Genomic DNA, 16,306 nt, shown 5'->3' with positions numbered 1-16,306 from the left:
GTGGATAAAGCAGCAAAAAGTAAATGAAGGTATCTTTAAAAAAATAAACCATTAGTTGGGAGTGGAGAGTCTGGAGGTCGAAATAGGAAACAGGAAATAGTTAGGACAAGAGTAAGAATGGTCATACTGCTTTAAACAGGTCCCTATTTTTGATTGGGAAACATAATAATGGGAGATGTGAGTATTGTGGAGAGGAAGAGACAGTATATCACGTGTTATTATATTGTCAGAAGTATGTGTCAGAAAGAGATGTGTTAAAAAACGCACTCAGAGAGCGTTAAGTGTTGGATGCTCCTTCTGGAGTATTTAATATCAACAAGATTAATTAATAGAATTGGAAGAATGTATTGTAGTTAATTGGTTCCTTATTATTTAATTATGATTAGTGTGTTTATTGTTTGAAAGGAATTAATTGTTGGTGTGCATAGAATCACAAAGATAGATTTTAGTCCACACTCCAGATCAGTGGGTGGCGGTAATGCACCAGAAAGTTGTTTGCCAACCGCCATTAAACGCAAAGGAAGAAGAAGAAGAAGTGTGGTCTGGTCAGTGGGACGTGTGTTGGTTGAAGCTCCGTTCGTTAGCAGTAGCATATTATTCTTCCGGTTACACACTTTCAGAAGTTTAATTTACAAACAGAAGACTCATATGTGCGAGTGATATTATCACGAATATAAAGTGGAGCCGGGGCTCCGTTAACTTAGATGAAGAAGAAGCTCCTCATGGACTCGGATGAATAGTTTAGCTGTGAAGCTAACGTTAGCTGTGAAGCTATTGGAGCTTTGAAGGATAAAGTTATTAAGTCACTGTGTGAAAAAGAAAATGTCTAAAGTCCAGAAGCTGCGAGGTGGTGAAGCAGCGCCTAACTGCTGCTGTTGAAGAGGAAGTTACTCGTTCACAAGAGGAGATCGATCGACAACGAAAACTGCTGGACGCTTTACATTACATTAGTGTTTGCTAGTTGCTACGTTATCAACACAAACTCTCCATCTGATCATGGAGGCGTTTGCAGCGGAATAGAAAATGGATTACAGAATGGACAATGTGTGGAATGGGCTACATGCACAACTCCACTACTTCCTGAAATTAGTACAGCTTCTTTATTTCCTGTCATCACTATTGGATGAACTGATTAATGTCAGGTGTGCTGCAGTCAGAACAATCAGGCACACCTGGTTCATCAGTTCATCCAATAGTGTAGGACAGGAAATAAAGAAGCTGGAATTCAACCATGAGAAAGAGGTAACGCTTTTACCAATAATACATTTCTGTCACGTTGAACTATTTAAACCGTGTAAAATTAACGTTAGCTGTTAGCTTAGCCAGGAGCTAATGAAACTCCCTTGCCAGCCAACGTAACGCTAGCTATGTTTCTCGCTAACAGCTAAGTTGTTGGTGCAGTTGATGTTATGCTACATAACTTTATGGGAGCGTAACGTTAATTAACACGACATGGACATTATATTTTCTTTCGTTGTTTTGTTAGCTAACGTACGTTATAGTGCAGGCAAAAACCGTCGTTTTGAACGAATTGTTTGTCCCCATGTCCGTCCATGCAGTGAGGTGATCGCAGCCGAGTCTGTGGCATGCTTGAATAAAGCTCTGTACCACCTGAAAGACATATGGGAGGAAATCGGAATCCCAGAGGACCAGAGGCTACAGAGGACCAATACTGTGAAGAACCACATTAAGGTGAAACATCTCAATGTTAGAACAGATCCTCCTACTGCTTCGCCTCTATAACGTTACACCTGTACGTCTGCGGTCTGCATCTTCTGCTGCTTTTTTTCTCGTTTGCGTCAGGGACAGGGGTTTACAATGCATTAACGTTAGCCTGGTATCCATGCCTCTATGAATCGCAGTTTTCACTATCACTATTGGAACCAGAGTGCTGAAAACTGTGATTCATAGCGGCTGGATTGGATACCAGACTAGGTTTGCATCGCTTCTATTTAGGTTCGATGGTTATTTCTTAATGTAACTGTTCTGCCATTGAACAAGTTTCAGCCTAGAATGAATATGTTACCAATGGAGTGAGTTTTACACAGGTCTGTGAGAGCGAGAGAGATGAATGGGGGAGGGACTTTCTACAAGAACACAACCCTTGAGTGAAACTTAGGCGATTAGGCGAACTAAGGCGATTCAAAGCCCTATGAGGAAACTCAGAAGCCACATGCAAGTTGTTTTGCATGACAAGTTCAGATTGCCCTAAAAAAGCAGTTTTTCAAACTTGTTCAATTCCTCTCTTTGTTTTGTCTGTTGCGTCATCCTTCTGAATGTACTGATCTGATTTCTATCAGAGCTTACTGGATATGATGATTGCAGAAGAGGAATCTCTGAAGAAGAGGCTTATAAGTAGCATTCAGGCATGCCGCAAAGAAATGGAGAAACTCTGCCTGGAACTTCAGCTGCCCATGTTTGAGGTAACTGGAACGGTTTCAGTGCTAATGTAATGTACATTGACAAATAACCTGTTTCTATTAACATACTTACTGCTAGAAACTGTTGATGAACGGCTAATAGCTCAACTTATTAGCTTATGTCTTAGATACTTTTTCTGATTATCCACAATTTAGAGTTCACTCAATGTTTTGAACAACTTGGGTATAACTGAAGTTTGTTAACAAACTATCCCAGTCACTAAAGTTATTGGCTGTAGACTAACTGCCTCAGAACTGGCATGAGAAACGCCACATCTTGAAAATTTACAGTTTCTTGTTTTGTTGTTTCTCTTCTGTAAATCCAGGAGGAGCACAGTATCAGCATGCTGCAGCGAGAGAAGGACATCCGCACACGAGTGGAGCTTCTGATGAAAGAGAAGACCCAACGGATGCAGCACCTGAAGGCGCTGTTGGAGCAGGACCAGGACCTTTGTGACATCTTGTGCTCCACGTCGTATGTCATCTCTCCGGACTCTGTCCCTTCGCTGGAACAGCTGGAAAACTTCCGCCAGCACATCGACAGCAAGACTGCAGAGAAGGTGGGAGACGGTTGTAGAACAACCATCCTTGCAGAGGTCAAAGAGGCAGAGGTCAAATAGAAAACAGTCATCTCTAAAAAGTGTACCACAACCACCAGGGCTACCCACAACCCTAAAACAGCCCCAACAGCAGCTGCAGAGGGAGTCCCTCTCAAGAGGCAGGATAGGTTTAAGAAGAGCACCAGGGCACGCCCATCCCTTAGGCTGCAAAAAGACATCCCCCGTCTGCCCCAAGCCTGTCGGGCCGTGGTAAGCCCAGCCATTAGGCTGCATTTGGAGGCCCACAACCAGAGCTTGGCAGAGACCCCAAAAGACAAGCCCAGCCCGACCCTACGCTGTTGGTCCCAGCCACGGCAATCCCATAGGCTAGCATTAGAGGCCCTGGGTTCGGTACAATGTTCGATATATAGCCTAGTGAAATATTAGAACATTACAGTGCTGTTAACCACTACATGTCGCTCTGGTCAAAGGCTAAACTAATCAAATTAGAAGCCATGGACAGACGTGTAATTGATCACGGCGTATGACGAGTGTAATGTGCTCACTAACTGGTGCCACCCTCTGCTGTGTTGGTGCTACAGCTGGAGGAACGCAAGGCAGAGAATGAGCCGGTGTGTGAGAGTCGGCGAGAGAGGATACAGCAGCTGTGGGACAGACTGCAGGAGGAGAGAGAGGCCTTTTTTGAAGACATGGTCGCATCCAAGAAGAAGAACCTGGAAGTGGTAAGTGAAACCTGACCCCCCCCCCCCCCCCCCCAAGTGTCCTGTATAACTTCAATTTAATTCTATGTATTATTCCTGGCTGCCATTGCTGTGGTTGCTATGTGTAGCTCCATCTACTCATTCTACTCCCTCCATCAGTTAGAAACAGAGGTCCAGCGCCTGGAGGAGCTCAAACTGCTGAACATTCGCAACGTTATCGACGCCATCCGCTCCGAGATAGCTGTGCTTTGGGAAAAGTGCTTCTTCAGCACTGACCAGCGGCAGGCTTTCCTGCCATATTTTAGCGGTGGGTTCAATAGTTTTGATATTTTGGCCATGATCTTAATGTATTAACACCTTAAGTGCCATAGCCGAAATAATTCGTCTTACATAATCCAACGCTTAAGTGCCAGAGCCGAGTTTACTCGTCTTACATAAACATTTTTTTTTTTTTGACTGTGGGACATCAATCAACAACTTTTACATCTTCGAGATCACTATTGGAGCAAGATAATGTGTATAATCTATTTTACCGACCCACTAAGTGTTGACAGTGCTCCCCCAGACGACCGAAATCAAAGAAAAAACTGCCGCGGGACCAAGCCGTTCAAGGAAATGCCGTGGCGATTTTACAGTAACAGACTTGTCTTGCCTGAGAGCGGCCGCGCACCGGCAGCAGCACACAGAGAGCGGAGAGCGATTTGCAAAATAGATCATAGGTGAAACACACTTTGAAACACCTCAGAAAGGCCAGAATCAACATCTGCCCATCGCCCACGCATTCCCCGGCCCATCTTGACTCGCACAAGGAGCGTCTGCACGCAGGCAAGCAGGCAGGCAGGCACACAGGCAGGCAGCAGCAAAAGCGCTTCTGACACGCCCGCTGTACAGCCAGGAGGAAGGAGGAGAAGACACACGGAGGGAGGAGTTTAAATGAGAGGGGTGAATGAGAGGGGTGTTTCCTGTTGTTATGGAGGAAATTACTGTTCAAAACTATTGTTTAGAATGTCTGACGGTCTTACTGATGCCAAAAATGAATGGTTAAAGTGACTGTTTCACAAAAAGCCATTTATCTCTGAATAAATTTCCAGACGCTGAAACCATGCTGTACTCAACGGCTAATATCTACATAACTACTAACTCTGCAAACTAACTCTTTTAGACAGAGAAAGCACACATTCTATTAGTTATTTTTAGATGATTGGTGTTCATGAATTCTTAACAGAAAAGAATCCTCGGCTGTCTCTAAAATGAGCCAGAATCGTCAAAAACACCCCTGGCACAACTTACCTACAGGAATGAAAACATGGCTGGCATTCAATGTGTTAAATGCATGTATTAAAAAAAAAAAAAAAAGAGGCTGAAACCGTTATTTGACTATTTCAGAGGATTTTACTGAGGAGCTGTTGGAGCGGCATTATGCTGAGATCCAGCGTCTGAAGCAGCATTATGAAGAGCACAAGGAGCTTTTTGAAGGGGTTCACCAGTGGGAGGACAGCTGGAGACTCTTCCAGGAGCTGGAGGTGAGCACTCTTTCCAGCAGAAAAGGAAGCTTTTCCCCAACACCAAGGCAAGACCTGTCCTGAGCTTACCCAATCCACATGAAGTTGCAGTGGTAATAGAGCCAATTCAATTAGACAGGATATGGTACAGTACATGGTATAGTATAACTGTTATACTGCCATCTTCTATCTAATTTAATTGCCTCTAGTATTAACATAATATGCAAATGGAGTGAAGTTGAAAAACAGGAGACAGGGCATGCGTCAGTGTGCTCATTGAGTCACCATCATTGCTTAAATGACTGCATGTTAGGAAAAAGTGTTTAACTAAGGTCTGGTTGCCTTTCTCATTCCCAGAAAAAATCCACAGATCCCACAAGATTCACCAACAGAGGAAGGAATCTTCTCAAAGAGGAGAAACAGAGGTCTGACCTGCAGAAAAGCTTGCCCAAGGTTAGATGCGATGGCCATCTATCTATTTTATTTATTTTCATTAATTAGTTAAAAATATATCTAATAATAACACATTAATTGTATGTATGTTTTGTTTTAGCTTGAGAAGAAACTGAAAGCGCAGATCGATGCCTGGGAGAGTGAGCAGGGACGGGAGTTTCTGGTGCATGGTCAGATGTTTCTGCAGTACGTGGAGGAGCAGTGGGGGCTGCATCGCATGGAGAAAGAACAGGAGAAACTAGATAGGGTAAGCAGCATGTTGTTCTGTTTTTATTTATAGGGTAAGCAGCATGTTGTTCTGTTTGATTTAATTGATCCTTTATTTAACCAGGGTAATCACATTGAGATTTCCATCTGTTTTTCAAGACAACTGTTCATCAAGAAGCAAACCTAGGTACTTAGAAGATGACACCATGTCTATCATCTTGTTTTGCAGTGTAGTAATTTGAGGCATAGTAGCACACTGGAAATTGGATTTTGAAAAAAAAAAGCGGATTTTGAAAAAAAAGCATCTTCAAACTGGGTATGTATGTTTTCTGAGACGTGATGCAGCCTCTCTTTTTTTTCTACACATCCCAACAGCACCTCAAGAAGAGCAGACAGATCGAGGAGGACATGCTGTATGGGACAACGGTACGGACACCCACCAAACGCAGATTCCTCGGCACTCCCACGGCCAATAAATCAAGAAAGGTTTGCAATCACACTTCCTCTCTTCTTAACATAAACCCAAAGCATGGCTTACGTTTCTGCTAATAATCTTTTTTTTTGTCTGCCTAAAAATGCCAGAGTACGCAAGCACTAAATCCTCCCTCTATCCTCTATCCATCTTTTACCAGCTTAACGCCACCTCCACCATCTCTAGTGCCAACTCTAACAGCACCGTGCGCTCAGGCTACGGTGGAGCCGTCTTTCGCTCGCCTGTGTCCCGCCCCCCACTCTCAGCAAATTCAATCATGAGAGACTCGTAATATAATTTTAACAAACTTTATTGAATCAGAATAGACAGTTTGAGTATGGCGTATGACTCCATGATGTGACGCTCCTCTTGCTTATGAGAGAGGGGCGTCAGTGCTGTATGAGATAGGACATCCCCCTTAAGGGGATCTGTTTCCAACAGGAGTCATAACATTGGTGGTGATCTGGGGAGGTGGTGGGATGAAGCTTCTTGCTCTGGAGATGCTGGATGAATGCGTGATGCTGACACGAGGTGAGTGATGACTGCACAAGTGTGATTTAAGCTGTGGTGATGGGGGCTTTATATAGTACCAGGAGAAGGGCATTTATGATGTCATAACTGACGTCATTTGGGCAACTGTGACGTCATGGAGAAGGTGACGTCGGAGATGGAGACGTCATTTAGTGACGTCATTTGGGCTGAGGGTTATGACAGCATGGGGTGCTCTATTAATGCCTTATTTGGTCTTCCATGATTGAACTACAGTCTGCGACTACACTTCAATCATGAGAGACTCGTAATATAATTTTAACAAACTTTATTGAATCAGAATAGACAGTTTGAGTATGGCGTATGACTCCATGATGTGACGCTCCTCTTGCTTATGAGAGAGGGGCGTCAGTGCTGTATGAGATAGGACATCCCCCAAAGGAATTTAAAGTTATTTCAGGAACTGGGAGAGTGAAAACGGGGGTCATGGAGCTCGCCTGGGGTATGCTTTAGTCAGGTCGTGGGCTGACGGGGGGAGAATTTAGGCATGTCGGGAGATGAGGGGCTGACCGGGGTTTTTTAAGGCAAAGCGGGGTTGCAAGGGCGTGGATGTGGATAGCCCGGGCATGGGCGCATTGATGAGGAAAAGGAGAGTTTGATCACCACCAACGAAGTGCTTGTTGCCTCTTTAGTCATGGAAGGAGGGATCTTTGGGCTGATAATATGGTGTCTTGCTCTGGTCGAATGAAAGATGCATAGGCGGATGAGGACCAGCGCCCCAGTTGTTGAAGGGAGGCGGAGGACGCCCCCTGCATGGCTGCTGATGTGGCTGCTCCGATCCTGAAGGAGTGACTGGAATAGTTCTCTGCAGGGATGTTGCATTTCTGGAGTGTGGTCTTGAAGTGAAGGATGAACCAGGATCCTGTCATGTGATGATGGGGAGAGATGAGGAAAAGGGGGCCAAGGGCTGATTGAGGTTTATGCAAATGCCGGAATGATGGGTTATGCAGATTGTCGGACATTGGCTGACTTGTCAGGACGTGGGCTGACTGAAGTTTAAGCAGGATGCAGGGATAATGGGTTGAGCAAGTTGTCAGGATGTGGACTGACTTCTCGGGACGTGGGCTGACAGGTTTAAGCAGAATGCAGAGATAATGGGTTGAGCAAATTGTCAGGACGGGGGCTGACTTGTCAGGACATGGGCTGACTGATGTTTAAGCAGAATGCAGGGATGATGGGTTGTGCAAATTGTCAGGACGTGGGCTGACTGAGGTTAAGCAATGGCAAGGACACTTTATGGGGTTATATGCAAATTGCCCGGGCATGGGCACCAAACGGGGATTGGGAGAGAAGACCGACACCAATGAAATGCATTAATACTTCCTGCCAATCATGGAAGGAGGCATCTTTGGGCTGATGATATAGCAGCTTGCTCTGGATGGATGTAGGACGCATGGCTGATGAGGACAGCAGCCCAGTTGTTGAAGGGAGGACCCCCCCGGGAGGGGACCACCCCCCCCAAAAGAAAAAGGTCAGCGATGACCTGCATTTTTTAAGGTCAGTAATGACCAAGGTCGCAACAACCTGCATGAGCATAGCCAGCAATGGCTTAAAGATGCAATATTTAACCTTTAGCATTATATTATTATGGCATGAAAATGTCTAAAAATGAGTAGACATACTGTTATATTCTTTAGTTGTGCACTTACTTTATCCCAAATTGTATGAGGCAAAGATAGGCTTGATATTTTTCTCATAGTTTTCCTATCTATCCGTTCTATTCCTAATAGATGCACGTTCTGATTTGTGCATTTTGACATTTGGAATATTAAAGGTGGGCTGACCATTGTTAATAAGTACGTTTTCCCCTTGGATTTGACTTTAAGTTGCGTGTCTACAGTATGTCTATTATGGGCCTTTTTCATTTGTTTTGACAGTCGTGTACTGTCACTTCGGGAGAGTTGCACCCACACCCTCAGCTGAGCTGTTGTACGGTGGACTTAGTTCAGTTGAGGCAGAGACTGGCTGTGGAGACACGCGGTTTTCGTGCCATGACCTTTTTGATTAGTTTTGACGTCCAGCGGGAGGGGGAGCAGTGAATGTGCTGCATCTGTAGAAAGTTTTAAGTCGTCGGCAGACGAGACGATTTCGTCGTAGAAAAATGAGATTCCGTTCCAATTTTCTAAGAGGTGTGCCCAGGGGGTATACTTTTGCTGAAGCCACTGTGCTGTGCCCGGCTATATGCTTTGCTGGAGCCACTGTGCTGTGACCAGGGAGGAGCTCTGCTGAAGCCACTGTGCTGTGACCGGGGATATGCTTTGCTGAAGCCACTGTGCTGTGACCAGGGAGGAGCTCTGCTGAAACCACTGTGCTGTGACCAGGGATATGCTTTGCTGAAGCCACTGTGCTGTGACCGGGGAGGAGCTCTGCTGAAGCCACTGAGCTGTGCCCAGGGATATGCTCTGCTGAGCCACTGCTGTGACCGGGATACAGTGTTGCCAGATGGCAAATGTTGAATTATCGTACCAGAGGGTCAAAATTATCGTTTTTGGAGTGAAATTATCGTACGCCCCCTCCCCAGCGCGCGTGCCTTCGGCGCGCCTATGTCGGGGGGCTGCGCTGATCACAGGCTACTTTTTGGACTTGGCATGATTTTTCAACACTGTGGTCTCAGCCTGCGTTGCAACAACAACAAAACACCCTGCACGTATTAGCTGCAAATATGTTTGTTTGAAGAGATGATTGTATAAACAGATAGAGTGATAGACGTAGGATTCGTCTAAGTGTCACGAAATGATGAGATTCTCGTACGTTTGGGGGATTTGGGGATTATTGATCGTACATCGTACAGAGGTCAAAATTATCGTACAGGTACGATAATTATCGTACGTCTGGCAACGCTGCCGGGATATGCTCTGCTGTAGCCACTGTGCTGTGACCAGGGATGTGCTCTGCTGAATCTACTGCGCCGTGACCGGGGAATGAGCTCTGCTGACCTGACGAGTTATGCATAACGGAAAGCCGGGTGATGCTGCACTGCACATTAAAGCCGTGGTGGACTGGGAGGAGCACCTTTTGTTTATGATCGAGACTGAAGCTTCGTATGCATTTGCAATACCAGAGTAAATCTCGTAGAGGAAGATCGATTCCCTACTGGGAGAAAGTAGGGAACTCATGGTGCCTCTTTTCTGCAACCATTCACCTCTAGAACTTAATTCAAGCATATGCTGAAGCCAGAACCACCCGCAAGCATTTTTCGGTTGAAAAGACGTTTAAATTTGAAAGTGAAAGTTTTTTCACCCACTATTTGCAGACGTTTATTGAACTTTCAGATTTAGACCATATTTCGCCAGGATCTTAAATTAAAATATCAGCGCGCACACGGGATTCGAACCCCGCTTTCCCACATTCAAGCCAGTCCGCTCTAGCGCTGAGCTATACATTTTCTTATATTTTGAAGGACGGCAACAGCAGAACTGATGATTATCGCCATTTTGCCTGAAGCATGCGACGGGAGACGATAGTGTCGCATCTTGCATTTGCAATGCGCATCTTTGGCAACGCTAGACCAGCCACGCGCATGCGCAGTATAGCATGGAAGGCCGGTGGCTAGCCAGGTAGCTAGCGCGCTACTCAGCATGGCCGGAAAAGTTTACAAGGGTTATACTTTATCTAAATGACTGGGATTGGATCGATGGATTGGATGCGTAAGAGAGGAACCATGCTATGAAAAAGAAAAGGTTGACTGGAAACTGGGACTAGAGGCATGTTGTTAAAACCCGAATGGACACGGGAGAGGGAAGCGGCCGTATGCCGTATGCCGTATGCTAAGGGATTGGCACCCGGCCTGAAATGGGTGCAGCAGCAATGCCGCAACGTTGACTGAAACCAGGGACTAAATGCATGTTTGATAATACCCGACCGGACGCGGGAGAGGGAAGCGGCCGTATGCAACAGGGCAGAGTTGCTCGGGGATTGGCACCCGGCCTGCAATGAGTGCGGCCGCCGGAAGCGATGCCGGCTGAAAAGGGGGGATACGACCTGAAACCTGGGGCAGGGCTGTTTGGGCTGCTGCCGTGGGGAGCGTGGGGCTCGCGAGCTGGAGCCTTGGCGCGTCCGCCGAGGAGCCGGCGGTCGTGGTGCGCTTCGCTGGGCCTTTCTTGGAGGTGGACTTCTGGGCTCTTTTGCTGCGGCCACGGCCTCCGGAGTGCTGTGCGGACTGAGATCCGGGGGAGGTGGACTTCTGGGCTCTTTTGCCGCTGCCGCGGCCTCCGGAGTGCTGTGCGGACTGAGATCCAGGCGAGACGAGGACCTCCTTGACGTTGGATCTTCTTTTGCGGCCGCGGCCCCTGGTGAGGGGAGCGTCCCATGAGACGCCTGTGACGCCCGGAGATGGAGCCTGGGGATTGGGGATTTGCCCGAGGCTGGCCGGGGCGTTGAATGTGCTCTGGAGGAAAGCGTCCACGGTGGAGCTGAAACTTTGCTGCTCGTTTTCGGACTCGGACATGGTGCTGGACTGAATGAAGCTTCTTGCTCTGGAGATGCTGGATGAATGCGTGATGCTGACACGAGGTGAGTGATGACTGCACAAGTGTGATTTAAGCTGTGGTGATGGGGGCTTTATATAGTACCAGGAGAAGGGCATTTATGATGTCATAACTGACGTCATTTGGGCAACTGTGACGTCATGGAGAAGGTGACGTCGGAGATGGAGACGTCATTTAGTGACGTCATTTGGGCTGAGGGTTATGACAGCATGGGGTGCTCTATTAATGCCTTATTTGGTCTTCCATGATTGAACTACAGTCTGCGACTACACTAAGGTTTGTTTTCTTTTCTGTCCTTCAGCCACATTCTGCATCTACTGAATGTAAACGAGTAACAATGTTGTCCTCCCCAAAAATGATGCAGGCCAGGCGCGCCTTCAGCCAATATGCATCTTAATTAGATGCATCTTAATGAGATGCACCATTAGTTCAAGACCACCTCGTCCAGAACGAAAAAGACTTTTGAAATGATAATTGACTTCAGAACCAAACAATCAGTTAAAGGGACAGCTCACCCTGAAATACAAAATACAAAATTTTCCTCTCACCTCTAGTGCTATTTATCCATCTTTATCGTTTTGGGATAGTTGCCTGAGTTTTGGAGATATCGGCCTCAGAGATGTCTGCCTTCTCTTGAATACAATGGAACTGGATGGCACTCGGCTTGTCGTGCTCGAAGCACCAAAAAAATACACTTGGAAAAACTCTACAGCATTGTCTCTTTCCAGAAATCATGACCCGGTTACTCAAGATAATGCACAGACTTTGTTGTGAGCAGTTTCATGTAGGAATTATTTTCTTTTGCAGTCTCATGTAGGAACTAGCTAGCAGCTAGCGAGTGTAGTTCGGTCAAAAGAAAATTGTTCCTCCATGAAACTGCTCATAACGAGGTTGGTGGATTATCTTGAGTAATGGGGTCATGATTACTGGAAAGAGACATTGCTGTTAAGTTTTTCAAATATTTCTTTGGCACTTTGTGCACCACAAGCCGAGTGCCATCCAGTTCCATTGTATTGGAGAAAAGGCAGAAACTCTGTGGCCGATATCGCCAAAACTCAGGCAACTAACACAAAACGATATAGATGGATAAATAGCACTACAGGTGAGAGGGAAAGTATGTATTTTGGATTTTAGGGCGAGCTGTTCCTTTAAAGCACCGATCCTCATCAACAGCCAACCGATTAGCATAAACAAATTCTTTGGAACATACATCAGCAATAAGCTGAAATGGGACTTCAATGCTAACCATCAAATGAAAAAAAGCCCGACAGAGATTCTACTTCCTTAGAAAACTCAAAATCCTTTCTACACGGCCAGTATCTAAAATATCCTGTTATCAATTACCGGTACTGTCTGGTATAAACGGACCGGATTATCACCAGAGTATCAAAGATCACAGAGTGCAAACTTCAAATGTTCTGAAGAGGATGAGTTAGTTGTCATCAATGTCTCATTTCCGCCTGTGTCTCCTCTGCTGTGTGTCTTCAGGCTCCAGCAGCGCGGACGCCGGCACGCGGTAAAACCCCACACGCAGTACTTCTGCAGGGCTGCAACAAGGAGAACCACCCCACCAAGGCTTCCCCTCTGACCGGTGCGTTGCTGACCCTTGGTAGTCCACAGCGTCCCTCCAGCATAACCTCTGTTGCCAGCACATATTCATAGTTTGTTGTAATTTTTACATTTATATTTTTTATTTGCATTTTCTGATTCATGCACATCAGCACACAGTTGAAGTATACTGTAGAGGTTTTTGATTTCACTATACAAAGTGCTAATGATATAAATTCATGTATTAGGAGTTGATCAGCACTGCATCTGTTCAGTCAAGGTGTGTTTGGAATTTTAACACCTGCTGTGATGCTGACTAATGCTATTTAACTAAACTGCATGCTATCTCAGGGTTGCCACAGGTCTGGAAAAGTGCTTGAATTAAAAAGAAAAAAAGGGTAATAATTTGTCTTTGGTGCTTGAAAATCTATCATTTGATATTACAAAAGAGGGGGTATGCCCGAACCCCCAGTGGAATGCCGGATCCAAGTGGTTCTCCCGGGTGTCACAGCACTAATGAGGGTTTCCAAATTCCAATCATGGAAGTTGGAAACCCTCATTAGTGTTTTGCTTACACCTGTCTTTACCCTGCCTTTTCGACACATAATGGCCCCTGTGAGAAGGGTCTATTAGTAATTCTAGTTTTGTCCCCCTGTCTGTCATTCACTGTTTGTTGAGGTTATAGTGCTTTTAATCTGAAAAAAATCATTACATGTAAAACAGTTTAACTATACTTATCTTAGTTTTAGATGTAAGACTAAATTACTGCTGTCAATTTAAATGTAACATCTTCTCTAGTTTTGGTGGCATTGACTGTTGGTGGTAACTTCCTTGCTGTGGAGCACCATTGCTGCATGAATAGAGAAAACACTGCATCATGTCCAGATGAGAGGATAGTGATGTTGAGAGTGAAGTAGAGTGAAGTGTGTTTGATTCGATGTGCTGTGCTGCAGGAGTGGCATGCTGCAGGGGTGGAGCGGCTGAGCACGGTGGACCTGACTGGGGTTCCCAGCCTGGAGAACCTCCACAGAGGGGTGGAGTTCGCCCTGCGCCTCAGGGAGGAGGGATCCAGTGTGTACGTGCACTGTAAAGCCGGGCGCTCCCGCAGCGCCATGCTGGCTGCTGCCTACCTCATCCGGGTCAGTCGACATCAGCCTTCACTGTGTTGACGCCACCATATAGAGAGGCAACGTGAAACGTCACTTCCTGCTTCAGCACTGTACCAGAGATTTTCATCCGCCATTCATTTTCCCATAGACATTTCGTAAAATGCTTATAAAAAATAGTTTTACTTGGTCAAACCAAATGGTTCAGATATATTTAGAAACAGGAGAGACGGCATAAGTCGGATCAAAACATAAAAAACTGCGGATTGAAAGAACATTTTTCGATGTTGTTTTTTTAAGTTTTGGTCATATATATCTTATATTGATCTTAATAAATATAGCTGGACCGTTTGGTTTGAACAAGTAAAACTATTTTTATAAGCATTTTACGAAATGTCTATGGGAAAATAATTGGCGGGTGAAAATCTCTGGTACAGTGCTGTAGCAGGAAGTAGGCGACTCCAACATACAAACACAGGGTATCTGCGGGGTCTTGAAAAGTATTAAAAGTTGATCAATCTATTTAGGGAAAATTAAGGCCCTTAAAAAGTATCAAAAAGTCTTGATCACCATTTGAGAGATATTCAATTTTGTAGCTATTGGTGTTAAATGAGCATATTATATCGTCTCATATCCATCGCAGACCCCTAAATTGAATCGATGTTGTATCATGGCAGACTTTGTGTTATCAGCAGCAAATTATTGTATAATTGTCCAAAGAATCTAATATAATGTCGTATCGCGATGAAACTTGTGATTTACATCCCTATCGCTGATGTGACGAAAGTGGCGTCGAAGTCTTAAAATATATTGGAAAAGTCTTAAAAAAGGTCTTTAACAGGTATTGAATTGAACTTCAGGATTCCTGCATTATACCCTGCAAACAGCTTGCAGTTAGAACCACAGACAGCATGATGATGTCTTTGAAGGCCTCTCTGCCTCCAACATGGCAGCAGACATTACTTTGGGTTTTTTGCTTCTTGTGCAGCAGAGGACTTGTCCCAGGAAACAGGAACAGCAGATGTTTTGCATGCTATCGGTCAGTGATGGAGAGTAACACAACGGACATTTACCAATATGTATCCATGCAAAGGTTGTGGATTGTTACTTTAAGGCGTACAAAAGTGCAGATGCGTTTGAGTATTTCACTTCAGGGTGGGTGAAACTATCCAAAAATCCCTCATCTTCATAAGAAAAAGGTGTTCCTGATTACTGAGCCAAAGAGATGACGTTACGTTTATAGACTATTGTGTCATCTCTCTTTATGAGCGGGCAAAAGCAGAAATCCCCCCCTCCATCCTCCTGACACCAATATTACAACCGATGACACAACATAACGGACTGTTTCATTGGTACTCGGTGAATAAATACAGTGCATTATTTAATGAAATAGCTCTGATAGGCGCTTTCTCTCGCTACCTGAGTGTTCGGGTTAGGAGTCAACATGACGCGGATAGATATTCAGGGATGGGGGGGGGGGGGGGTGGTTTGGCTGTGCGTTTGTCTGTCTGTTAAGTCTGCCTGTCAGTCAGTGTGATTTTGACCTTGTGTTTTTCCATTGACAGCTCCACTACTGGACTCCAGAAGAAGCCTGTCAGATGTTGGCGTCTGTTCGGCCGCACATATTGGTACGCTCCGCTCAGCTGCAGATGCTGAGGAGATACCACCAGCAAGTCTGTGGAGGGGAGTCGAGCTGAGAGTCCATAGGGAAGAGGCCTGGCGCAGCGCCTTGGTATAATATACCAAACTCCAGTATAGAATAGAATATTCCTACAGGAGCTGTGAAGACTGGACAAAGAGCATTACAAATGACTTCTTCACCTGGTCAGCTAAATCTCAACATCGTAACATACACATATTTGAGAATAAAGCCCCCAAAATTGCATTGTTTTTCTCAGAGTTTTATCATCAAAATCCTGTTAGTTTTACTTTCTGCAAAGGTGTGTATTTTAGTGGTTAGCCTACTTCATGGTGTGCCAGGAGACAAGCATACAAATTCAAACCAATAGCCTCAAAGATGTTTTTTAAGAAGCAAGACCCCATCAGAGTAACATTTTCCTGTGACTTCAATAATAAACACACTCCACTTGACAGCGTTGTTGGATTGCAGCGGCAACAAGAAGAGCACATTTTAGTACAGCCTTTACAGTTTACATTTTTTATATACTGTAACATGTTTCATATGATGCCTCACTACTTCAAGTACTACTGACAATCCATGTTTAAGTAAAAAAATAAACTTGTGAAAAATAAATAACGTAAGTATGATAGTGTTTGATTGTAGCCTGATATCAGAATGAA

General features: G+C 45.0%; 1 protein-coding gene across 1 annotated transcript; it reads left to right on the top strand.

Annotated features, from left to right (window-relative positions):
• Positions 1-1,128: 1,128 nt before the first annotated feature.
• LOC310791269 (protein regulator of cytokinesis 1-like) lies at positions 1,129-15,690 on the top strand. The gene is made up of 13 exons (XM_083652953.1): positions 1,129-1,242; positions 1,560-1,692; positions 2,301-2,423; positions 2,747-2,980; positions 3,562-3,702; positions 3,841-3,988; positions 5,068-5,204; positions 5,541-5,636; positions 5,737-5,883; positions 6,219-6,329; positions 12,840-12,942; positions 13,853-14,038; positions 15,571-15,690. Exons 1-12 carry the CDS (start codon positions 1,232-1,234, stop codon positions 13,987-13,989), a joined length of 1,521 nt encoding a protein of 506 aa, XP_083509079.1. The 5' UTR covers positions 1,129-1,231; the 3' UTR covers positions 13,990-14,038; positions 15,571-15,690.
• The last annotated feature ends 616 nt before the right edge of the window (positions 15,691-16,306 follow it).

This window comes from Poromitra crassiceps, assembly GCF_964638095.1.
Source record: "Poromitra crassiceps genome assembly, chromosome: 16".
NCBI lineage: Eukaryota > Metazoa > Chordata > Actinopteri > Beryciformes > Melamphaidae > Poromitra > Poromitra crassiceps.
Note: the sequence above shows the minus strand (reverse complement) of the source record. Positions and strands in the feature narration are given on the sequence as shown.